At 43.7% G+C, this 25,546-nt stretch overlaps 2 protein-coding genes across 8 annotated transcripts in view; both read right to left on the bottom strand.

Annotated features, from left to right (window-relative positions):
* KDM3B (lysine demethylase 3B) overlaps positions 1-4,092 on the bottom strand; it is a 35,752-nt gene extending 31,660 nt beyond the window's left edge. For 3 of the 7 annotated variants that reach the window (XM_088663172.1, XM_060271571.2, XM_088663174.1), the window contains exon 1: positions 3,729-4,074. In XM_088663172.1, coding sequence (XP_088519298.1) covers positions 3,729-3,902 — 174 coding nt within the window. In that variant the 5' untranslated portion in view covers positions 3,903-4,074. Of the gene's footprint in view, positions 1-3,247; positions 3,522-3,728 lie in introns of those variants that run through there. The other 4 variants (XM_035105905.3, XM_035105906.3, XM_035105904.3 and 1 more) reach the window with 3 other exon arrangements.
* A 4,012-nt stretch (positions 4,093-8,104) lies between these two features.
* On the bottom strand, positions 8,105-23,267 carry LOC118080534 (C-terminal-binding protein 2). The gene is made up of 9 exons (XM_035105903.3): positions 22,850-23,267; positions 19,567-19,721; positions 18,734-18,878; positions 16,835-17,041; positions 14,766-14,980; positions 13,966-14,096; positions 13,710-13,837; positions 12,946-13,066; positions 8,105-12,437 (listed from the first exon to the last, which is right to left on the bottom strand). Exons 1-9 carry the CDS (start codon positions 22,896-22,898, stop codon positions 12,269-12,271), a joined length of 1,320 nt encoding a protein of 439 aa, XP_034961794.1. The 5' UTR covers positions 22,899-23,267; the 3' UTR covers positions 8,105-12,268.
* Between the last annotated feature and the right edge of the window lie 2,279 nt (positions 23,268-25,546).

Genomic DNA, 25,546 nt, shown 5'->3' with positions numbered 1-25,546 from the left:
GGAGCTCATCAGTCTAAGCCGATCCCTCCCACATCCTCACTTATTGCAGTTCAGCTACTGATGGGACAAAAAGACTCTCCAGCAGATCTTACAGACTGTAACTGCATTGCACACTGTTACCCTGGAAAGGGACATGTCCTCTTTTAGATTATAATGTACCATGCACAGAAATTAAAGAAACTGTTTGCCAACTGCATAATAAATAACTTTCACTGGCACTAAATAATGACAAGGCATGCTAAGCATGTGAAGTCTCTTTGAAAGCATTTTTACTAAAGTAACCTGCCCAATGTAACAACACCTAGATGACACCCCATTATAAATCATGGTATTCTGAAAACTTGAACATATCTAAGTCTTAATTTCTCATCCTGGTTCCAGTTGTCTCAGACTACCACCAACACAACTCTGAAAAGTGTTAAGAGAGAATTATAAAACAGACCACTTGAAAGTTGCCGAGGGTCTTGGTGGACCACTTAAATTGTGTTTCAATTTGATACAGCAATTATGATATGCTAGATGCTATACAATTTTAATTGCATTTTAATTGCTGCTTTTATTTCTTTTATATTCAATTTCATTGCATTACAATTTTAATTCCATAGAATTAAAATTGTAATACATTAAAATGCAATATAAGCAGCAATAATAAAATCAATATGAATATTTAATGCAAGGGTTCTGCCATCTTGTGTCTTCAACCATAAATTCATAGATACACCACAGGCCACCTGATTGAAGCTCGATGGATGAACCACAGTTTGGGACCACCTCAGGTAGAGAAACCCTCAGATGTCCACTGAAACAAATCTGCAAAACACAGTGCAGAACACCGTTCATCACTCATAGCATGTTTGCACATAAAAATCATACAGGGGCCTAGTTCTTGCTGACACAGAAATCTGTCTAGTCCACCTAGCAGCCTGTATTGTTTACACTGACTTGTAACAGTTTCCTAGGTTTCAGACAGGAGTCTTTCCCAGCAAGGGGAATTAACCTCTAAGCTCTTCTGCATGCTAAGTATGTGCACAACCAACTATGGCAGGCATCCCCAAACTGCGGCCCTCCAGATGTTTTGGCCTACAACTCCCATGATCCCTAGCTAACAGGACCTGTGGTGGGGGAAGATGGGAATTGTAGTTCAAAACATCTGGAGGGCCGAAGTTTGGGGATGCCTGAACTATGGCCATTCCCTGTTCAACACTCCAATATGAGTAGAAACTGCCACAGGGATCTACTGCTACTTCTTCTTCAGCATGTACAGATGCCCCTGCTTGTTCAGTGTAAAAACATGGACAGAAATCTTGAAATGGGAGGTCAATCATATCTGTATTTCACCATGCCTTTCCTGGAAAAACTAGTCAGTTATACTGGGACTTTTAATGAGGATGCTACATGGTGTTATAAACTCAAAATATATAAGCTAATCACCAAATGGCACCACATATGTCCTGAATCTTCCAACATTCAGCTTCAATGGATGTCCATGAGTTCCAGTGTTAAGAAAGGATAAAAACTTTGCCATGCCATGCATAATTTTATCAACTTCTTTCATGTCACAAATTAATCACCTTATCTCTTAATTTAAAGTACCCTGTGGCATCCCTGTGGGGCTCAGGAGCCCAGTTATTGTAGAGCTACAGAAAAGGAAAATAAAAAATATCAGGAGACTGGAATATATACATAAGAGATAACAAGATTTGGGTTATTCAGTTTTTGAAAAAGTTGAGCAAGGGAGCAGATTACAGAAGTGAATAAAATTTGCATGACATAGAGCAGAGAAGGGAATGTTTCTCTCCCCCTTCTTAAAATATTAGAACCCAGGGAATTCAGCTAAGTGGAACTGTGGGAGAATAAGAACAGAAAAAAGAATAGGACTTCTTCAAACAGTTCAACTAAAACATTTACTTCCACAATATGTTGATGGTCACCAATTTGGGTTGAAAGAGGGATTAGACAAATTCATGGGAGAAAAAGGCTATTAACGGCTATATACAACTACAATATAAGAGGCAGTATACCTCTGAATACCAGTTGCTGGGAAGAGCCGCAATGTAAGGGTTTTGCTCTCATGCCTTACTTGTGGGCATCTCATAAGCAATGGCCACTACAGACATAGGGTGCTAGTCAAGGGTGGAATCTATATGCATATACGGTAATGCTTTTTTAAAAAGCGTTTTTAAAAATGCATTGAATTTTCCATAAGGTTCACCATTGCCATCTGGTGTCACATTGTATATTACACTTAAAACATTTTATTTTATTTGTATAGCTGAGTCCTAGGTTAGTGTTTGATCTGTTCCAGCAGAGTTCTTATTTTCATATATGAACACAGCCCATATGATTTGTCGATTATTTAAACAGTTTCAGCTGATATTTTCAGGATTTTTTTAAAACTCCCAAGTTCTCTTTCCTAGGCAAATTATTTGCAACTACTTCAACGTTTTCATACTTGTAGGATAATTTATTCCAAATTGCATTGCACCCTACTTAATAACAGAGCAACAGAATGACAAATCATTTTGATTCTATCATCTAGATGGGAAGGAGCCTTCTCCAGGTGTACTTTGTTTCTGGATAATTAACTCACCTTAAATTTTAAAAATTGGGGGTGATATGAAAAATAACTCTACTTTTAAGGCCTAAAGGGATTCTCCAAACTGCCTATCCTTATTTTACACTGCCAGAATAGGCAACCAAGGTGCAGGTGTAAATAAGCAATGGTACTAGCATAGCACAAAGTGGTACAAAAAAGTAGTTGCTACATACGTTGTTTGGAACACAACTTCCTCAGGCACTTTAGCTGAAGTACTTTGAATCTTTGAAATCAAGAGCTAAGTGCTGTGGATATGGGGTTTTCAAAAATAATCACACTGGCAGCTATCCTTCACAGACAATAACAGCATAATCGTAATAGCAACAGCACTGAACCATTATCAGTGCTGGCTTTCGACCAATGACACAAATATATATATCCCATAGAAGGCTGCATGCCAAACCTTCCCTATTTGGAACACATGGTGGCCCTCGACCTGGTACTTTTGTGGAAGCATCTTCAAAGTTTAGATTATGCTTTCTACCTAATAAAACTGCAAGGCATACGGAAAACACAACACTCCACTTAAGTAAACATAAGCAGAGATCCCAACAACTAAGGAAAGTATGGGATCCAAGCTGGAAAACACGGAACGTTTAAGGGTCCCAGACTTCAAACGCACTGCAGCTAGAGAGAGACCAGGATACCCACCGTTAAGGGATCTGTAGCGCCACAATCCTAACTACCAAGAACAAACATTCCTTAGCAGGATCGCACAGCATACTTCCTTCTCCCACCCGCCACTTCAGTACAACCACCCGCACATCCCACCCCCGAGGTAAACGGGCTCGGGTGCGGCACTGCGCGCTGTCTCACGACAGGGGGGAAACACCAAGGACGGCCATAGATGCGGCAACCGAAACCCGAGATCAAGCATAACAAGAGATCCTGCAGCGGCAGCGGCAGCGGCAGCTGCCACCAGATAAGGAAGAGGCGGAGCAGGGAGGCTGAGCTACCTCGGCCGAAGAAGGAAAGCGGATAAACCCCTCCCCCTCCGCTCCGGAGTCCAAGCAGAAGCTCAGCAACACACCCCACCCCCACCTATACATAGATATATATACATAAACACACGTACGCAGGATACACATAGGTACACGAACCCCAGCTCCCCGCCCCCGAGGAAGGCGCTCACCGCTAAGTCCTGAGGCACGGCCCCGCTCATCGCCCGCACGGTCCCGCTCCTCCAGGCTCGAGAGAGCAGTGCAGGCCCCGCCGCCGGCCCCACCGCCGCCTCGCCCTCGCCCGGCCCCGCGACCAGCAGCAGCAGAAGTCGCTTCCCCACCGGGGAGGCCGCCGTGTCCGCCATCCCCGCGGGGCAGAAGCAGCCTCCGTCGCGCCTCCGAGCCCAACAGCCGCCGCTGGAGACACCGAGTGAGCGACGGCCCTGCGCTGGGCCCCCCGAACACCAGCCCGCCCTGATCCCGGCGTGCCCCGCGCCAGAACCTCCGTTCCAATCCCGGCGTGCTCCGCGCCGGCCAGCCCCGCCCCTGATTCGAGTTCCCAGCGTGCCCTGCGCGCGCCCTTATTTATTTACTCCTCCGCTCCCGGCATGCACCGCAGTCGTTGCGCTCTTGTCGTAGGTGCCTGTTGTTTGGTTTTGCCCGTAGGGGGCGCTGCAGGGGACTCATTTCATAGGCCCCGATACACGCAGCACAGAACCTTAAAGCCTCTCCCCATCCCCCACAAGGCACATCACACCTGATGGAGCAAGTGGAATGACCACCTACCGTGCCTTGGTTGACCTGAGGTACAAAAAGGGCTGCCCTCTTCTTTTCGGGTGTTATGAGTGATGTTACTGTACTGAGGAGGTCGCAGGCTGCACTCACAGTGCGGGAGGGAGCTTTCACCAGCTAAAGTTGTAAATCATTTTGAGTATGATTTACTCAACATGCATGTGTGTTTAGGGAATTCTTACTTCATTCTTTTGTGATGGTAAGTACTTTAATTCCTGGATCCTGGTCATAGGCTCACCCTATTCATACGCAAATATGGCCTTAAGACAGGTAAGCAAAAGACAATGGAGAGGCTTTCCCATTTCCTTCCTCCTTGAAACATTGGAGGTCAATTTAGGAGTCAAAATGGTTTCAGGATTGCTCTCTTAAGGAAATCAACCCTGAGTGCTCACTGGAAGGACAGATCCTGAAGCTGAGGCTCCAATACTTTGGCCACCTCATGAGAAGAGAAGACTCCCTGGAAAAGACCCTGATGTTGGGAAAGATGGAGGGCACTACGAGAAGGAGACGACAGAGGACGAGATGGTTGGACAGTGTTCTCGAAGCTACGAACATGAGTTTGACCAAACTGCGGGAGGCAGTGGAAGACAGGAGTGCCTGGCGTGCTCTGGTCCATGGGGTCACGAAGAGTCAGACACGACTAAACAACAATTTCAGATACATGGTTTATATACTTATGTGTTTGCCTTGTAAATTTATGAACATTTAATTTATATATTTGAGACCTTAAATTCTTATAACACTGCCAAGTTGTAAAATGTTTTAGTTGCCTGCCTTGGATTTTGCTCATCTGATGAGTGTAACTGAACTAATAAAGTGACTGAAAACCAACCTAGGTCAGCTTTTTGTCACCCACTCTGCAATATGCTCCATTTATGAACAGTCTGCTCTCCCCAGTAGTCATTTACAAGTTACAAATAGGGTGTTCCCCAGGCTCCAGTCTTAAGTATGAAGGCTTTGCATTTCTTCTTCTTTGGCAATGACTTATAGCCAAGTAAGATTGTCTTCCATGAAAATGGTCTTAACAGTGAGTCTGTAAGTGATTGTTCTATATCCACACATCCTTCCACAGTGGGTTTGCCAAACGTGCCTTCCTTTTAGCTTGTTCCTCCTTTTCGCCCTGAATTCGTGCTTCTTCAAAGTCCGCAACACCTTTGGTAAAGTCTGTTCTCCAATGGGAGCGTTTGCAGGCCAGTGTTTCCCAGTTATCAATGCTTATAACTACATTTTTAAAATATTTGCCTTGAGAAAATCTTTAAAGCTCTTCTGTTGTCCACTGATATTTCACTTTCCATTCTTAAGTTGGAAATAGAGTAGTTGCTTTGGAAGACGATAATCAGGCATCCGAACATGACCAGTCCAACAAAGTTGATGTTAAATATCATTGTTTCAACACTGGTGGTCTTTGCTTCTTCCAGTATAGTGACATTCTGTCTTCTCAAGTGATGTGTAAAAAATTTCTGAGACATCGTTGATGGAATCTTTCGAGGAGTTGGAGATGGCGTTTATAAGTTGTCCATGTTTCACAAGCGTAAAGTTAGTAGCATAATGGCTTTGTAAACAAGCATTTTGGTTTCCCTGCAAATGTCCTCATACACTCGGTGTTTCAATTGGGAGGAAACTGCACTCGCAGAGCTCAGGCAATGCTGGATTTCAGCATCGATGTTGGTCCTTGTGGAAAGATAACCAGGTAGGAAAAGTGGTCGACATTTTCCAACACTGCACCATTGTTGGATTTGTGGCCCTGCATCGGGCGTTTTGTGTGCTTGTGGTGCAGCACTTTGGTTTTTTGGATATTGAGCAATAGGCCAAGATTTCCATAAGCTGTGAAGCTGTTTAAGATTGTTTGGAGGTCATCCTCTGAGTGTGCACAAACTACATTGTCATCAGCATACTGAAGCTCGATGACAGAAGTTATGGTAACCTTACTCTTTGCTTTCATCCTACTCAGTTTAAAGAGTTTTCACCTGTTTGTTATGATTTCTACTCCGGTGGGGAGTTTCCTTTGTTGTTGTTGTTTAGTCGTTTAGTCGTGTCCGACTCTTCGTGACCCCACGGACCACAGCACGCCAGGCACTCCTGTCTTGCACTGCCTCCCACAGTTTGGTCAAACTCATGTTCGTAGCTTCGAGAACACTGTCCAACCATCTCGTCCTCTGTCGTCCCCTTCTCCTAGTGCCCTCAATCTTTCCCAACATCAGGGTCTTTTCCAAGGATTCTTCTCTTCTCATGAGGTGGCCAAAGTATTGGAGCCTCAGCTTCACGATCTGTCCTTCCAGGGAGCACTCAGGGCTGATTTCCTTAAGAATGGATAGGTTTGATCTTCTTGCAGTCCATGGGACTCTCAAGAGTCTCCTCCAGCACCATAATTCAAAAGTTTCCTTTAGACAATGTGTTGGATCATGGCGATGAAGATAATAGAGTTGGGGTGATAACTCATCCCTGTTTAATGCCTGATCCCACTGTGAATGGTTCATTTTGAGAGCCATTGTTATCCACAATTGTTGCAGTTATATTATCATGGAGGAGTCAAAGGATGTTCACAAATTTATCTGGGCAGCCGATTTTCAGGACAGTCCACAGGACAGTGCAATTCACCGTGTCAAAGGCCTTAGTCAGGTCAATAAATGCCACATACAGGGGTTGGTTTTGCTCTCTGCATTTTCCTTGCCAAGTAGTGAAAATCATATCCACTGTCCCCCTAGAAGGTCGAAAACCATTTTGGGATTCAGGAAGAATATCCTCGGATATACCTAGGAGATGGTTTGCTAAGATCCTTGCAATAATTTTTCCAGCCACAGCTAATAAAGAGATGCCTCGATAGTTTCCACAATCCGTTCTATCATCTTGTTTAAAAAAATAAATGATTTTTTTTGCATCCCTAAAGCCTGCTGGGATCTCCTCTTTCTCCCAGATTTTTTCGATGAGCTTTTGAAGTTGTTGTGTAAGTTCAATTCCGCCCACTTTGAAGACTTCAGCAGGTATCTCATCAGGTCCACTGGCTTTGTTGTTTTTCATTTGGTTAATAGCTGTACACAACTCGCCCAGATTTGGACATACTGCAAGGTCATCTCCAATTTGTTTTTCTGGGATTTGTGAGAGGCCTTCAGCAGCTACGGGGAAGTTGCCTTCCATTGCCACATCAACTTTTTATTACCATTTTAGACTTACCAGATTTCTCTTATCTAAAATCTTAAAATTTTAAGAGACCACATATCAAGTGTCCAGGATCCGGGGATCTGCCTATGGAAGGAGGCAGGTCAAAGGTAACTTTCCCAATCCCCTTCTCTTCCCAGCTATTCCAAGGGTCAAGAGACATTTCTGCATAGCGTAGACCAGGCATCCCCAAACTGCGGCCCTCCAGATGTTTTGGCCTACAACTACCATGATCCCTAGCTAACAGGACCAGTGGTCAGGGATGATGGGAATTGTAGTCCAAAACATCTGGAGCGCCGAAGTTTGGGGATGCCTGGCGTAGACTGTGATGTACAGGAGTCTAATGTAAAATTGGGCAGATGCATCTCCTGTGAGCAGAAACTATATTTACAGAAGGTGCCTTCACTAACTTTCTGCTATTTCTCCCTTCCCCCATAATGCCCCACTTAGTCACTTTCCACCCCACCCCACTTCTGCAGGTTATCTCTAGAGCCACCCATCAAGTTTACCAATTGAAGTTTACCAATTGCACAGATTGGCAAAAGTTGGAATACAGACACTAAATGGTTAGTCAAATACATTGTAAAGGGAGCAACACAGTGAAATGAGAAAACACATATGACCATAAAGGAAATATTTATTAAAATATAATCAAAGAAACTGTCAAACTTCTAACAAAAGCCAGGAGAGAGTTGAAGGGAGGAACATCTGTACAGGAAACATCATTGGAAATGCTTTTACATGCTTTATTGTTTAAGTTTCACAGTTTAGTTATTGGCTACAAAAATATATTTCTGAAACTCTGAGTCCTCTATAAAAAAGCTGGTCAGCAACAGCAAACCTGACAAGCAGAATATACCTTAGGACAGAGGGAGCTCCTCCTGCAGATAAGCTTGACATGACCCAGGGCACTCCTGCCTCAACGTTAGGAACAAACGTTCTTTGGGATTAAGCTCCACATTAATTCTGAAGGAAGTCTATTCTTCCTCCAGCATGCATAAAACTTGGAGCAAGGAGTTTCACATCTATATATGTGAGAAGGGGTCACTGAACCAATGTTTAGTGCCAGGAGAGAGACTCCACTTTAGCATTACCCTTTCTTGTGGCAACTGCTAGTCTGAACCAAAAATATACCATGATGTGCAACTGGAGCACTTTCATCAGCACCTGGCCCATCCTGCTTTCTGGGAAAAAAACCCTTGATTAGCTAAGGAGTCTCAAACCTGATCTGGATCCTCAAGCGATGCCACTCTGGCAGTTTCAAAGTTGTTTTATTTCCCAAATGTAGGTCTAGGTAATACTGGCTATCTTTGAGGGCTTAAGGCTTATACAATGTTCACCAGCATTCAGAGACTGACACAGCCTTATCATTTATGTATTTCTAGTATGCTAATCAGCACGGTTTCTACAAAACAAAAGGCTCAGTGCTAGCCAGCTGGGATCTTCCCAATTTCTCTCCTTATGGAGGTTTTTACCTGATAAGTCTTTAGAGGTATTCATGTGTAAAAAATAATTTTGCTTACTAATATATGGTTGCCACTTTTAATTAAGTGTATCTTACACTACTCCCTGAAACAGGCAAGATGAACAGACTCTGGGCAATCCCACAACTGGGGACCTTGATCAGAAAATCTTACAAACAGAATTTAGGAATTGCCAGCAGCAAGCTGAGCAAAAGACGTTGCTGATTTTCTCTGCTTGTAATACGTACAATGTGACACTGGGGCAATAAGCATCCTATTTTCCACCGCAGGAATGCTCAACCCATGGGTTGACAGAACTTATCAGTTATAAAGCAACACTGATATTAGTTGGGTTGCAACAGGACAGTGAAATACATCAGTATCTCCTATCCAAGTATGAAATCTAATCAAACTTGGTATCCTGAGAATTTCAGTTTCATTTTTAAAGCACATTCCTGCTCTTATGGTTGTAGCCAACAGCTTGACAATGCATAACTAATGTTGAGTAAAGTACAAGAAACTAAAAGGCAGAGTGGCAGGGCACCATAACCCTGCAATTCCCTGCTCTTCCTCAATGGCTATTTCCTACTGTCTTTCTCACTAATCCCAATCTCCATATGCACTTCTCGCTCTACAATTCCCTGCCGTCTCTGTAAAAATACCCTAAACATGATGGTCTATTGGAGGCAGAAATATGCACATTTATATTATTATGAATCAGAATTTTGAGTGCTGTGTAATGGGGAGGTTGATGGAGAATACACACAGCCCTGAACTGCCCTCTGGAGTAGCACCTAATGTTATGGCTATCTGAGGCACATCAGCAATGTGTGAATGTTTTGTACCTTGGGATTTTCTCAACAGGTTGTGAAATGTCATACATGCAGCCCACCTCACAGCTGGCTAGTTTGCCCACTACAGAGAGCCGAGTTTTTCAAGGGCTGGTGCAGACACAATTCTGGCCCTTGGCTCAGGCCAACAGATCAACAGCAAACAATAAGTTCACATCTCCGTCTCCTCTCACAGGTACATTCCTTTAGCTCTCTTGTTTAGAGTTAGGTCTAAGCAATGTTAATCTTGATTAACACAGATGTGAACCTAGATTTTGGAACTGAAGAGGGGGAAGGGTGCGGGCACAGGAAATTTACACTTGAGGAGGAAGGTTGGGGTGAGGAAGTGTCTTGTCACACAGGCTACTCACATTTTCTTTAACCCAAGTTAAAGGCCAGCATTGTGGTATATTTGCAACAACCCAAATGGCAATGCATTCCAGTTTTCAGGTTGTTTAGAGCAGATTAGTATGCAGATCAAATAAAAAGCTGAAACTGTTATTTTTGCCCCAAGTTAAATCTCTTCAGAGGTGAAGGCTTCACTCAAAGGTTCCTCACATTTACTGCCACACACTTAGCACTAACATCTGTTAGCATGCCCCCCCATGCACAGACTGCTAAAAACCCTGAGCGACCCAAGAGGTATGTGAATTTTAAACATGAAGTCATAATCATCCAAGAGATTATAAAGCTATTGTGCCTCCCCCACTACCAGAGCCTACATTACACCAAACACTTCCAACTCACATTCTAACAAAGCACACACTACAAGGGCACCATATACCATCTCACAATACAAAAGTAAGATTTTTCTTGCTCAGGACTTGCCTCACTTTAAAGGGATTCTCTGTACAACTGTCAGTTAGCACTTGGCATCAAGGAAATCCTGCCAATATTTGCAGACAGTCTTGGAAAATTGGGATGCTTGGGGACATGCTGGCCCATTATCAATGTTCAGTTGTAAGCAAGATCTAAGATGAGGTTTCTACTCCACCCAGTTCCCAGGTTGCCTAGCTGACATTTTGTTTGGAACAAAACAAGGGAAAGTTGAATTCTGATTACAAAAAAAAAAAAATCCCGTTCTTCACCCCCAATTGTTTTCTGAGCTTAATACTTAGGCGGTCTGATTAAAAGCCATAACGTTTTCCTAGTCAAAGAGTTCTGTAAAGTCCAAGCAACATGACAAGGCTATCCTCCAACAATAATAAATACTTTGTTTCATTACGAACCATATGCTGTGTGGACAGTGCCAGGGAATAAGAATTTATTCACCTCGTAAGAGAGAATGTACAACACTAGTTCTGCCTTTAAATCTGGTTTAAATGCCTTGGTTAAAACATACCCCTGTTGTTGTTTTTTAAAGGCAACTGCCATAGTTTGCCACAGACCAACTATTTCCCCCAAGAAGAATCTATGTGGCCATCTGTAGGTTTTGAGAATGAATTCTGTTGGTTTTTTTTTTTTTGCAAGACAAGGACTCAATTCAGAGAAAGGGGTTGAAGTAAAGAACTGGAAAACTTAGCACGCACACACCTGGGACATTTCATACTAAACAAAAATCAGAGGGAACAATCCTGGCTTGGCCTTTGATGCATGTTAAGAGACAGGTCAAAGAGACTTAGGTCCCAAGTTAAGTTCTAGGATTTCAGCATAATCATCTTATTGTAGCAAAGTTGCACTAATAAGTGTGCAAAGAGCAGGCATTTATGTAACCTGACACCTTGAGTTCTGAAACGCCTTCTGCCTCCCTATATGGAGCTGACTCCTCATTCCCTGAGCTGGGCCCAAATCTCAGTTGAATCTTCCTTCCTGTAACTTCACAAGCATCTTGGCTATCGATGCAAATTCTCTGCACATCTTGAAACACAAATAAGATTCCAGGCAGAATTTCCAATTCACTCTGGTTCATAGAATTACTTACCCCCAGCATCCTAAGAGCAAATCACCCACCAAGCACATCAGTTAACAGCATACAGGCAGGTCAAAGCAGTAAATGCCCACAACTGAGCCAGGGCTCCCCTTCCTACCAAGCAAAACTACACCCGCACTTTCCCTCCCCATTACAGTGTACTTTGCCCCTTGTACCTGAAACTCTGCTGACCTTCAACCTAAGAAACCACCTTAAATTCACACCAGTCTCGTTTTGGAATCACTGGAATTCTCAGTATTCTACTCAGGTACTGTTTCCCCGTATATCACACAGTGGAGGCACGGGCAAGGAAACCTGCATGTTCAAACTAAACATTACCAAGAGGGCGAAAAGTCACTGCTTCATTGCCCCAGATAAGGAAAAGGATTCACCAAAAGATTTAAACTAAATCTGATATAAAATATCTGTTTAAAGGCAAGAGCTAGAATTTGCCAACAATGAAATGCATTCTCCTGTCCAGTGTGAACAGGAAATAGTCCACAGGGATCACAATATGTCCTAAAAAAAAGAGGAGGCCTTCCCTGCTTTCTCATGGGGGAATAAAGAGAACAACAGAGATGCTACTGGTCAGTGGAGATTTCTCTGTCTGGCTCCAATTTGCTTGACTCTCCCGGAGAAGGGGTATGGGGTGCAGAGTGAGACACAGAGGGAATACCGTGAGGTACAATCCCCTCTACTGGTGGTTCTGGGAGCCCTGTGGCTGCTACTCCCACTACTCCTGGAGGAAACCTGCCACAAAAAAAGAAAGCACAGGGTGATTACAATCCAGGGAGTGTTTCCTTGAAGGTTTCATTGACATTATATAAAAGACATTCCGAAATCAAGCAATTAAGTGAAGGTTAGTGGGAAATTGCATTAAATTCTATTACAGCTTTAACTTTGCATTTATCAAGCCACAATCCTCTGGTCACTATCCTCCAAAGCAGGTTTGTCTTAATTGCTGCAGGGGTAGAGCTACATGTTAAAATCCTGACAAGTGTGCCTAGCCTGTAACCCATCTGAACGAAGGTCCTGAAGCCCTCTGGCTAACTTAGGTTGGTGCTCTTTGTTCAAGAGCTACAATTTACAAAGCAATGCAGCTTTATTTCAAATGAGTTTGCTGCCAGAAAGAAGGTGCACAGGGAGGCTGGGTGAGTCTCACAAAGCTAGATAAATGTTCTGAATACAATCCTTTTGAGACGTGACGCATAAGCGACCTGTGCAGAAAGCTATTGGTAAGAATGCATGCACATCTCACCTGTAAGCTGCAGCTCCGTTAAGCTCTGGATGCACAGCCGCAGGGTCAATACTGGACCACTGAGCTGCTAAAAGCAAGTACTCCTTATTAACACAGTTCCTCAAATGATCAGGTATGACACCTAAAACAAAGTCAAAAAATAGAGAGGTATATTAGATGCTAACGCCAAAGTTTATTTACACCCAAAAGTCACAGGGAAATACCCCAAAAGTCACAGGGAAATACCCCAACTGCTTCTCTACTTTGTATATAGGATGCAAGATAAACCCACAAATGTAATATAGATATGAAAAATAAAAATGGTGTAGCACAAGAAACAATTGCTTGATTCTTGCACCAAGTTCATGAGAAACTATTCCCTCAACTGCCGTTTCTAGGTGCACCAATGTCATTAGACACAATTGCTGTCAAGAAAATCCTCCAAGGCATCACTCCATGTTGAAGCAGCACCAAACATCTCCCAAACACCAGGGTAGGAAAACAGTCTAAGTCAGGCATCCCCAAACTGCGGCCCTCCAGATGTTTTGGCCTACAACTCCCATGATCCCTAGCTAACAGGACCAGTGGTCAGGAAACATGGGAATTGTAGTCCAAAACATCTGGAGGGCCGAAGTTTGGGGATGCCTGGTCTAAGTGGTCTAAAAAGCTAAAGAACTAATCCAGTGACTTAATTTTGACCTCCACCAATTAGGCAAGGAGCTCCATCACAACAGTTGTATAGACCTATCCCAGTGAAACAATCTCAGAAGCAAAAGCAGAGCTACCTGTGATGGCTCTTCGGATCTCCTTAGCTGCATCCTCTCTAGATTCAATGGAGGCCTGTTCACTATACCAGGCTGTGTGAGGAGTACAGATCACGTTGGGAGCATCTTTGAGGGGTCCATTCGCAAAGCTGTCATGTAGAGAAAGGGGCATGTTTTTTTATTATGATCTCTGGCAGCCCTAACACTTGGAGAAGGAGAGGTGAAAAGCGGTACAGTATAGGCTGGCAGCAGTACAGGGCAATAGTGGAGTTGTTACCTGAAGGGTTCTGACTCATGCACATCCAATGCTGCCCCTCGGATTCTCCCTTCCTTTAGGGCTTGAGCCAGGGCTCTCTCTTCAACCAGGCCTCCACGAGCTGTATTCACCAGAAAGCAGCCTTGGCGCATCTGCAGAAAAAAATATAGGTGGCTATTGAGCTTGAATAACCTACTATTGAGTCCAAATTACATTATTGTTAGTAAAATTTAAATGGAGCAGAGTTTAGAAGGAGTATTGGACAATCAGATCGCACTCTCTCCTCCCTCCCCCAATCAGTCATTCATCACCAGCCAGAACAACTGCTTTCAGGTTCTGTTAGGATCCCTCTCAAGGTTTTTTAAAGTAGTAGTTGAAGAGAACAGCCAACATTTGGATCATGGGATGACAATAATTAGGAAGAACCATTACTGCAAACCCATATAAAAGAAGTACAAAAATGAGACCTCAAATGAAACAAGCATTGAGTCACTATAGTATAAAACCACACTCACTCTAAAAAGAACATTGAGTGGGCAAACTGGGAAGAACATGACATTAAAAGAATCTGGAGTTGTTTGAAACAGTTCAGTGCTGTCACTGTTCTTTGCTTACTCAGCACTGCCAGTTACAGAGTTTATTATATATAGTCTGAACCCAAACATTTGTTACAGGCAGTTTCTAATCACAGAATCAATCTATTCACAACAAAAGAAGCCATGCTCAGCAGAAATGCAAGCACCAGATCCACACATTTTTTGTTTTCATGAAACCACCATACAGCAGCAACTTGTACTCCCAAGCACAATGCAATGTTGCACCTGTTTAATGGCGAAGTCATTGATGAGGTGATGATTATGTTCGTTGAGGCTGCAGTGCAATGTGATGCAGTCACTGTGCATGAGCAGATCTTGCAGGGTGCTCATTCGCTGTAACCCCAGGGAACGCTCCACTCCATGAGGCAGATATGGATCGTAGAAAATCACATTGAAGCCAAAGGGTTTTGCTCGCAGAGCAACTGCTTGCCCAACTCGACCTTGAAAAAAAGGAAGACAGATTCACCTAAATAACAGCACAACACATTATTTCCAAAGCGCTAAGTCACTGGGAGGAGACTTGGAATGACCTATGAAACACTATACCCTCTTTTAGGGATAGGGAGAAGGGGAGGGAAGACTGATGGTGGGTGCTGAGGTCTTCTGTGCTTTCTCTCCAAGGAAACAGACCCCACATATATGCAGCAGCTGTGATCAATGGCCTAGTTGAGGTTCTTTGCAAGCGCCGCTGGGAGATTCTGAAGAAGACCTGCAGAAAGCAACTGAAGTTTCAATTTAACCTGATTGTTCACAATACTAGAGTCTTCCCTAACTTGGGGCCCTCCACGTTTCGGACTGCAATTCCCACCAGCCCCAGCCAGCATGGATAATGGTTACGGATGTTGGGAGTTGTAGGCCAAAACACATAGACAGCCCCAAATTGGGGAGGGCTGCTCTACCAGATAAACCACTGGCCTAACTAAATATAAGGCAGATACCAATTCCACCCCAAATCTATCAGTGGGAACATCCCATTCACACTAGGAGCAACAAAGTCAAACTACACAACCAACAAGGCAGAGAGGGTGAATGAGCAGGAGCGTCATTCAACATGTGACACCCATTTCTGCAAACTTTCAATTTAACGATTAGATAAGTCTCTCCACATCTAGTAAATTTCCCATACAGGTAACTCCCCATTTACATGGGGGTTATGTTCCAGACTTCCATGCATGTCAGTGAAACACGTATAAATGGAGAACACCCTGGAGAGTCCTAGGGGCTTGTGAGGAGACCCACCCCAGACCCAGAAGAGGACATATGTAAAGAAGTAGTAAAGGAGGTTTTGGGCTTAGACATTCCCTCCTCACCTCACCTCCCATCTTTTGCCTCTCCAATCCTGGTTTGCAGTAGAAGCACAAACCATAGCAATGGTTTGCCTCAAGCTATGAAAAGAGGGAGAGAGCTGCCACAATGCAAGGCTCCTTCACTACAGGAAAGGGACTGTGAGCAGCATCATGGGAGGGGTGACTCTAGGACCAAGGTGAAACTGTAAAGCTCGCTTGTTATTTTTGCTATTGGATGCTTGATGTTGTTTATGTAATATTGATATATTAATAGTACTGAAATGTTTATTAGGTGTTATTGCTATTATTTATTAAATCTGTATATTGCCCTGCATCCAGATCACAGGGTGGTTGACAACATTAACTAATTAATTTTATTTCATATTTAGCATATCTAAAAACATAATTAAAACATCAAAGCATTAAAAACCTCCCAATACAGGGCCTCCTTCAGATGTTTTCTAAAAGTTACATAATTCTTTATCTCCTTGACATCTGAAGGGAGGGAGTTCCACAGGGAGGGCGCCACTACCGAGAATAATAATACAAAATGAGAACACAAAATACATAATAATGCCACTCCTCCCACAAAAACATTTAAAGGACATAAGGCCTAGTTATAGAGAAACATTTTCACCTGGCACCTGAAAATATGTAATGAAGTCACCAAGCAAGCCTCCTGGGGAGAGAATTCCGCAAGAGAGGAGCCACTGCAAAAAAGGTCAATTATTGTGTTGCCACACTCTCATGGAGGACGCACACAAAGATGATGATGATCAGATTATTATATTTGCTACTGTATTGTTTTGCTATGTTGTTATGAATTTTTTTTCGCACTCTTTGCTTTTGAAATGCATTCCTGTTTTCATTGTTGCAAGCCACTTTGAGCATTATATTTTGTGGAAAGGCGGTATACAAATAAAATGAATAAATGAATGTCTGATCATATAACTCCGAACAGCTTGGTCTAAACCATGTCCGTATCTCTAGGAGCAGCCAATTTCTTACCAAGGCCAATGATGCCCAAGGTCTCACCACGGATACGCACAGCACCTCCAGCCACCTCTCTGATTTGCTCCATACTTGAGGCCCTGTTTCCTTCTCGCATGGCCTGGTGGAGCCAAGTAACCCGACGATAAAGGTTTAAAATGTGGCAAAGGGTAGAATCAGCTGTCTCTTCCACAGAAGAAGAAGGGACGTTGCACACTGCAATGCCTAAGGAAATAGGAAGAGGCGGCTAGTACAATTCCCAAACAATCGCAATACAGATGAAGAAAAGAAGGGATTCCCCAACACTCCAGAGCTACAAACAAGGCAATATATTTGATACTGACCCTAGCACATTGTCCAACATTTTAATGTAAAGCAAAATCCTGTTCCCACTATCAACACCATGATAATTTCGGAGACAGGAAAACTCTCTGTCACAATCAGGCAGTTGGATGAAGGGCAGAAGAAGCTGAATTGCACCAAATCAGGTAAGTAGGCTATCTAATTTAGTCCTGTTTCTATCTGATATTAGCTGTCCAACTTCTGAGGCAGAGGTTCTCCCCAGCCCTGCTACCTAAAAGATTTTAAACAGTATATATCAGTGACTAAACCTGAGAGCACCTTCTATTTACAACACATGCCACTTACTATTTAGCTATGATCTATCCACAAAGGACTCGATTATATACCACATTTTCCCATGTATAAGACTAGGTTTTTTTCCCTTTAAAATAATGCCAAAAATTTCAAGGCATCTTATACGCGGATACATCTCCCCCCATTTTCTTAAACTGGAGTCCCCCAAAATAGGGGGCATCTTATACATGGGGGTGTCTTATAGATGGAAAAATACTGCAATTCTTTTCTTGAAAAATACTTGTCCTTGTGGAAATCATAGCTCAGAATACGCTATACGTAGTCTAAAAGCGCAACAATATGTATCAGTTTGGCATTAAATTTCAACACTTCAAGAAGATTATACAGACAGACCACCACCAAAACTCAAGAGAATTTAGGTTATTCAGTATGACAAGAGTTTAAGCCTAGGACTGCAGAATCTATAGGAACTCCATTAGATGGCTTTCACACAGGTGTTGAGATCAGTAGCAGAATACTTGCTGCTTTTAAGCTAGATGTATACATAGAGTTTAATTTGCAAACTATGCTATACTTTTGTATTGTGTTTGCTTAATTAGTAATTAGGTGTCATGGGCTTTGAAGACACTCAAACTCAGGACGAAAGGAAGAAACGTGCTAAGAGAAAGGCACATTTGGCAAAGTCTCACCATGATCAACTCCCATCCAGAAACCTATGGACTCTCTGTTAAGACCGTGTTCATGGAAGACAATCTTACTTGGCTATGAGTGATCGCCAAAGAAAGAAGAAGTCTACTTATTAAAATGGTTTACATCTTGAACCAAAGCATCCTTGTGTGAAAAAAGTCCCACTGAAATCAGTAAGTTACCTCCACATGAATCGGCTTAGGACCAGAAAGTTAGAAAATTACAGCCTTAGCCAACATAGCAACCAGAACATTAGCAGCCTGCAAAAACTGTTGCTCAAAGCAAACACAATACTATGTTGTTAGTGCATGTCCTCATAGGTCTGCCACTACATGCAACAAGTAGCTATTTAACAGCTTACATTTTATAAAATTCCTAAAATAGTTCTAATCCATAGTAGGCCTAACTTATAGGGGTTCTTATGAGAGCAAATGTATTAAAATAAAACAGTGGTGTGCTTTGCAAATTTCTCTCTCTCTGCAATGGTGAGCATTCCATCGCTTCTTAGGAGTTTATGTTTTTGGCTAGCCCCCAATTTAGACCCAGTAAACTGAACACAAAGAGGCAGTGCACATGTTTTCACTCTATGTATTCATTTATTTTTTAGAAAATATTGCACTGGGATCACCATACCTAATTCTGCAGCTGACTTGATATCCACATTGTCATAGCCACTGCCAATTCGCACAATGACCCGGAGAGCTTTGAACTTCTCCAGGTCCTGGCGCGACAAGGTAATGGTGTGGTACATCAGAGCCCCAACAGCTTCATTTAGCACCTATAGGAAGACAGAACAACAGAATAATGCTTGCTCCACAGCATTAGAACTAGTCAGGTCAGGATTCTGCAAACCCACTTACTTGATTGCCAGCGGCAATGCCCCTCCCTGCCCCATGGTGAGCAGCCCTGCCCCAACCCACACACCCACCATAAGGATCCCTTCCCCTAATTTTTGTGAAGCAGTGGTTTACTACCGCAGGGCCTTTGCAGAAGGCACAAGCAGCATCTCAGTGATTATTTTAATAAATGTTTAATAGATTATTTTATTTCATTTTTCTGTTGTAAGCCGCCTAGAGTGGCTGGGGAAACCCAGCCAGACGGGCCGGGTATAAATAATAAATTATTATTATTACTATTATTATTTTACAGAAGAAGAGAAACGACTCCCTTTCCCTCAATTTGTCTTGAGTTCTCAGTGAACTCAAGAGAGGAGTTGTTCCCCCCCTTCCCCCATGGCCTTCTGCAGGAGACAGAAACAGCAAGCCATAGTGTGTGCCTTCTGCACAAGCTCAGTGTGAAGTCAAAGAAAATGCATCACCCTCCCACAAATTCTCTGCTAAATTCTTTGCAAATTCATTGGGCTTCTGCAGGATTTGGGGGGGGGGGGGGTTGGAAGCAACTACAAATAGCAGCTAGTTATTAAAGCAATAACAAAATGAAAGATATTCTTGTTTTAGTGTGTTTACCTTTTCATGGATTTCCTGAGTTGACTGTGCATCACAGAAAGCCACTGTAGCAACATCCTTCAGGATGGGCATCTCTACAGTGCAATCTCTGCCATCCAGGAGGGCAACCAGCGGACGGGCTTGCATTGGCCCATTACCAATAGGAGGCCTTATACCTAAAGGGAAAAAGCATCTTAATGAGCTGCAAATGCGTGCATGACAAGATTCTTATGTCAGTCCTAAGCAAACATCACCAAGAATTCATAGTGAAAACAAATATAAGGGTTGGGGGGGGGGAATCAGAGAAGTCATAGCTCAGTGCTAAAGCACATGCTTTGCACGCAGAAGGTCACAGACTCAATCCCAAATATTTCCAGAACTGAAAAACACACCTGTCTAAAACCCTAGAGAGCTGCTGCCAACCACTGTAGACATTATAAAGCTAGTATGCCAGTGATCTGATCTGACACAGGCAGCTTTCTGTGTTGCTTTTAGTAGTATGCTTTTCTTACATGCAAAGGCTCCCATGAATCACTTGTGTCATACCAGCATGCAAACATTGCCTGAATTCATGATGCATGCAACAGGGCCCAGAGATACTTGCAAACTACGTAACAAGTTCTGAAGTTTGGTTATTCAGACCTTTTATAAAGTCAATTATCATATAACAGATACTGATAACTCGTTCACAAAAGTATGCAATTTGGGAGTTATCTGTAGGAAAAATAAAATTAGAAGAGCTCTATTTTTCACAAGTTACTTTGAAGGAAATGGGTCTAAAAGCAATCTGGGAGGAGTGTGGAGAAAAGGCAAACAGCTATTCTTGAACAGAAGCAGTGTCTCTAGGGAACCTATACAAAGTGATGACAACCCACAAAAATGACTCTTGGTACTTTGTGTTCATTTCAGGAAGCATGTGGTTGTTTGAAACATGCAAACTTAAAACCATGGTTTCAAAGTTTAGTCTGAAACAAACCATAGTTAACCACAGTTTGTCAGTTAGGATGGCACAAGCTGTGGCTAAGCTTCCAGACTCTCAGTCCAGAGATAGAAAAGTATATTTGCTTGTTCTGGTGAACAGAGGAAGCCTCAGGCTCATCTTGCTATCCACAGGGATAATGATAATCAAGGAGTAAATTCAATAATCTTAGAGAGACATTGCCAAACATAATGCACAGAATTGTGCTGCAATACAAAACAAGGACAGTTTATCTAACAGAGATCAAACTTCAACCATGCATGCAACTAGTTGAAGGGAAGGGAACTGACAATACGTTTTGAGGGTGAATCCAAAAACCTTTTGAAAAACTGGACCCACCCTACCTAATTAAGACATTGTGTGTATATGTGTGTGCCCAGGGTATGGAGACAGTACAGTTGATGCCTGAGTCTAGTCAATAAAAATGTAAGATAATAAAGGAGTGAAGAGCTAAACACTCTGTTTTGATAAATCACAATATAATCTGGAAAGGAGGAACAAAGGAGACATTTGCACTTGCATCAGCATCTTCCTGTGTCTCTTTGGGATGCTACACAGATACAGGATTATTTGTGCAATAGTGTTAGGCCACAGGGCATTATACACATAGTGTCACCTAAGAATGGTCCAGCTCACACATAAGCATCCTGATAAGAAACCATTGTCAGGCAATTAAAGGAATTAGTCACAAGATGAGGCAACTACTGCATAAGAATTAAGAAAGCATAATGTCAAATAGCAGCTGAGCCAGCAACACAACCCGTTTCTTCACAATTCTCTGTACTTTCAAGTAACCACACACCTGCTGCTGAACATATGAAGTTCCTTACTCTCTTTTCTAACTTTACTTTAGAACTCTAGAACAGTCTTGCAGATGGCTTCTTGACCTAGGGAAAGAACACCACCTTCCAGCCTTACTACTTAGGTCGGTCTGTGTTACTTCAGCAATCAGAAAATTTATATGGGAGTCTGGAGAAGTGGGCAGTGGCTCCAGAGACCACATCAACAGTACTCCAATTAAGAAAAAAGGGGCAATGACACAGTCTTAAAAAGGGGCTGTGAATAATGGACTGATTCCAGACTTAGTCTAACTTAAGTCCCATTGAATAAATGAGACTTTACTTCAACTAACCTAATCCAGATCCAATACAGTCATACCTCGGTTTAAGTACGCTTCAGTTTGAGTACTTTCAGTTTAAGTACTCCGCGGACCCGCCTGGAACAGATTAATCCACTTTCCATTACTTTCAATGGGAAAGTTCGCTTCAGGTTAAGTACACTTCAGGTTAAGTACAGACTTCCAGAACCAATTACACTCATTGTTGTTGTTTAGTCGTGTCCGACTCTTTGTGACCCCACTCATACTTCGGGTTAATTACGCTTCAGGTTGAGTACTCCGCGGACCCGTCTGGAACGGATTAATCCACTTTCCATTACTTTCAATGGGAAAGTCCACTTCAGGTTAAGTACACTTCAGTTTAAGTACTCTGCAGACCGTCTGGAACGGATTAACCCACTTTCCATTACTTTCAATGGGAAAGTTCGCTTCAGGTTAAGTACACTTCAGTTTAAGTACTCTGCGGACCGTCTGGAACGGATTAACCCACTTTCCATTACTTTCAATGGGAAAGTTCGCTTCAGGTTAAGTACTGACTTTCAGGAACAATTGTGTACTTAAACCGAGCTAAAAACATATAAAGGGCAATTGTTAAAAAGCAATTAAGCTCTAATAGGATTAAAACGTTATAAGAAACAAATTATTAAAATGCAGTATTAAGAGCCCTTTCGGTTTCTGGTCACGAACTTGTTAAGAGTTCATGAGCAGAAAAGGAAAGTCCCAGTTCTCTTGGCCTTGGCTCTTTCTTCCATCTACAATACAGGGATAATACTGTTGGGCTACCTGATCAGAATACCGTTAAGGTTTCTTGAGATGGGAGCATGTGAAGCCACCTGAACCGCTCTGTAAGACCGGAAATGGGATGTCTGCCTTGCTCACAGCTCCCTAAAGGGCAGGGAGGCATTTGCACTTGGGCTAATCCTGCTCGTGTACACCTTCACTATCTGGACGGATCTGGCAAAGCTACCAGGATCTAAGCTTCGAGTGGGGAAAGGGCCACGTCCAAGACCCCGTTAACAGAAAGGGGCGTGGGGGTGCGAATAAACCCTTCGCCTGAAGTCGCCTGTCACTGCGGCGGAAGGGCGACGAGATCCTCCGCCGCTTGGCAGAAAGGAAGGCGCTCGCCCCGGGGCCAGGCCCCTTCCCCTTTCCCTTCCCCGCCGCCGCCCAGCAAACGCCTCCCTCCCTCCCTCTGCCCAGGGCGTTACCTTCGCAAATGCGGTCGAGCCTCTGGCGCTTCACTTTGTGCCTGTCCATGGGACACACCGAGGCAGGCCCGCGCGACTCTGACCCCGGGAGAGGCGGGTGCTAGGGAGGCACAAGCTCGGGGACCGGCGGCGGCGGCCTCGCCCCCGCCCAAGGACTCGCAGAGGCGGCGGCGAGCAGTCCGCCTACAGCCAGAGGAGAAAAGGGCGGGGAGGAAAGGCCAGCTCAGCGGATGCGCTCCGGGCGCCGTCCTCCTGCCTCTCGCCTGCTGCGGCCCTCCCCCCACCGCACGTCGCTCGCCACCGGCCTCCAAAAGGGAAGCGGAAGGTCTCGGCTGGGTCCGCGGAGGGAAAGATCCCCGTCGAAGCCGGAGCGCAACGGGCTGCGCAGCCATAGAGTAGCGTGCCCAGAGCGGCCCCCGGAAACCACCGATCACTTCCGGTCCTTTGGGCTCTCCAGCGGCGCCGGCCACAGTCCTGTCGAGCCAGGCGCAAGGCTAGAGATCCAGGGGCGCCGAGGCACAAAAATTTTAAAGTAAAAACCAGGCGTGGCTTAAGGTTCTGGTTGCGGCAGTGATACAAGGACCCTCTCGCCTCTTTAGGGACCTTGTGCAAAGCAGAAATTCCAGAGGTGCAGCAATGAGAAAAGCTCCCGTTGGATTTGTTTCATCTGTAAAGAACCACCACAGCTATAGCAGTTTATTATTAGGTGTGTTCATTTCCCGCCTTTCTTCAAGCTATACGTAGCATGAAAACATTAGCCAGGTCACCAGTGCCCATTAAGGGCACGATACAGGAATTCAAACAAAAACGCAATAAAGCTATGGCAGTGGGTATTTTGTTGAATTTCTGCTTATGTAGCCTTTTAAAGGCACAGGTTTCCTATCCTGAAGCTCAGCTCCATATATTCTAATGAAATCTTTTTTGTCCCAATGAAGCCTCCAAGGGAGTGCCATTGAGGCTCCCAGCCTATGTGTGGGTTTGCACACACACATGTGCAGGGGGGGCACCAAACTGTGACCCAGGTGAAATAAAGCCTAGTTCTGCCCCTGTCCAAAAGCTGTTTAAAAAAATTATGAGTCTCACTTTTTGCAGTTTCTCAAAATAACTTACATACAGTGTGTGTGTGTCTTCGTGTGTAAAACATGAATCCAGTCTCAACTGTTCCAATAGTTCCCTTTTCTCTATACACTTCCCTTTTGGGGGGTGTTTTCCAGTTACTAACATATGGTCTTCTTTTCCGATAGTCAGGCAAAACATACAATCTTTACAGTGTAAGAAATTTAGATTCCGCTAGAAGGATAGCGTTACAGTGGTACCTCTGGTTAAGAAGTTAATTCGTTCCGGAGGCCCGTTCTTAACCTGAAACTGTTCTTAATCCAAGGTACCACTTTAGCTGATGGGGCCTCCCACTGCTGCTGCCATGCAATTCTGTTCTCATCTTGAAGCAAAGTTCTTAACCCAAGGTACTATTTCTGGGTTAGCGGAGTCTAACCTGAAGTGTACCTCAGGTTACAGGCGCTTCAGGTTACAGACTCCGCTAACCCAGAAATAGTACCTCGGGTTAAGAACAGTTTCAGGTTAAGAACGGACCTCCAGAGCAAATTAAGTTCTTAACCCGAGGTACCACTGTACTTGAATTGAGACAAGTCCAAGATGCATTGTCTTGCCAGAGTGGTGCATGCTCTAGTTATCTCCCACTTGGATTACTGCAATGCGCTCTACATGGGGCTACCTTTGAAGGTGACCCGTAAACTACAACTAATCCAGAATGCGGCAGCTAGACTGGTGACTGGGAGTAGCCGCCGAGACCATATTACACCAGTCTTGAAAGATCTACATTGGCTCCCAGTATGCTTCCAAACACAACTCAAAGTGTTGGTGCTGACCTTTAAAGCCCTAAACGGCCTCAGCCCAGTATACCTGAAGGAGTGTCTCCACCCCCATCAATCTGCCCAGACACTGAGGTCCAGCGCTGAGGGCCTTCTGGTGGTTCCCTTACTGCGAGAAGTGAGGTTACAGGGAACCAAGCAGAGGGCCTTCTCGGTAGTGGTGCCCACCCTGTGGAATGCCCTCCCATCAGATGTCAAGGAAATAAACAACTATCTGACTTTTAGAAGACATCTGAAGGCAGCCCTGTTTAGGGAGGTTCTTAATGTTTGAAGTTTTATTCTGTTTTTAGTGTTCTGTTGGGAGCCACCCAAAGTGGCTAGGGAAAGCCAGCCAGATGGGCGGGGTATAAATAAAATTATTATTATTATTATTATTATTATTATTATTATTATTTTATTTCCTTGTTAATCTTCATAAAGAAACAAAAATAAAATTAAACTGAAGTCTTGACTTTTGGATTGGCTGATATGGGGAAGGAGGACAATAATAATAATAATTTATTATTTATACCCCACCCATCTGGCTGGGTTTCCCCAGCCACTCTAGGCGGCTTACAACAGAAAAATGAAATAAAATAATTAAACACTAAAAGCCTCCCTAAACAGGGCTGCCTTCAGATGTCTTCTAAAAATCTGGTAGCTGTTTTTCTCTTTGACATCTGATGGGAGGGCGTTCCACAGGGCGGGCGCCACCACCGAGAAGGCCCTCTGCCTGGTTCCCGGCAACTTGGCTTCTCGCAATGAGGGAACCGTCAGAAGGCCCTCGGTACTGGACCTCAGTGTCCGGCCAGAACGATGGGGGTGGAGA

Source organism: Zootoca vivipara, chromosome 2 (genome assembly GCF_965207765.1).
Source record: "Zootoca vivipara chromosome 2, rZooViv2.hap1.1, whole genome shotgun sequence".
NCBI classification, from domain to species: Eukaryota; Metazoa; Chordata; class Lepidosauria; order Squamata; family Lacertidae; genus Zootoca; species Zootoca vivipara.
Note: the sequence above shows the minus strand (reverse complement) of the source record. Positions and strands in the feature narration are given on the sequence as shown.

Bases quoted from the DNA above. Each gene is read 5' to 3' on its own strand.
- LOC118080534 (XM_035105903.3), bottom strand. From the start codon at position 22,898: ATGGACAGGCACAAAGTGAAGCGCCAGAGGCTCGACCGCATTTGCGAA. The intron at 17,042-18,733 runs GTATGGTGATCC...CTATTTCCTTAG, and splicing joins CAAGTCAGCTGCAGAATTAG to GCATTGCAGTGTGCAACGTC. The intron at 14,097-14,765 runs GTGCAACATTGC...TTTTTTCTGCAG, and splicing joins ATGACTTCGCCATTAAACAG to ATGCGCCAAGGCTGCTTTCT.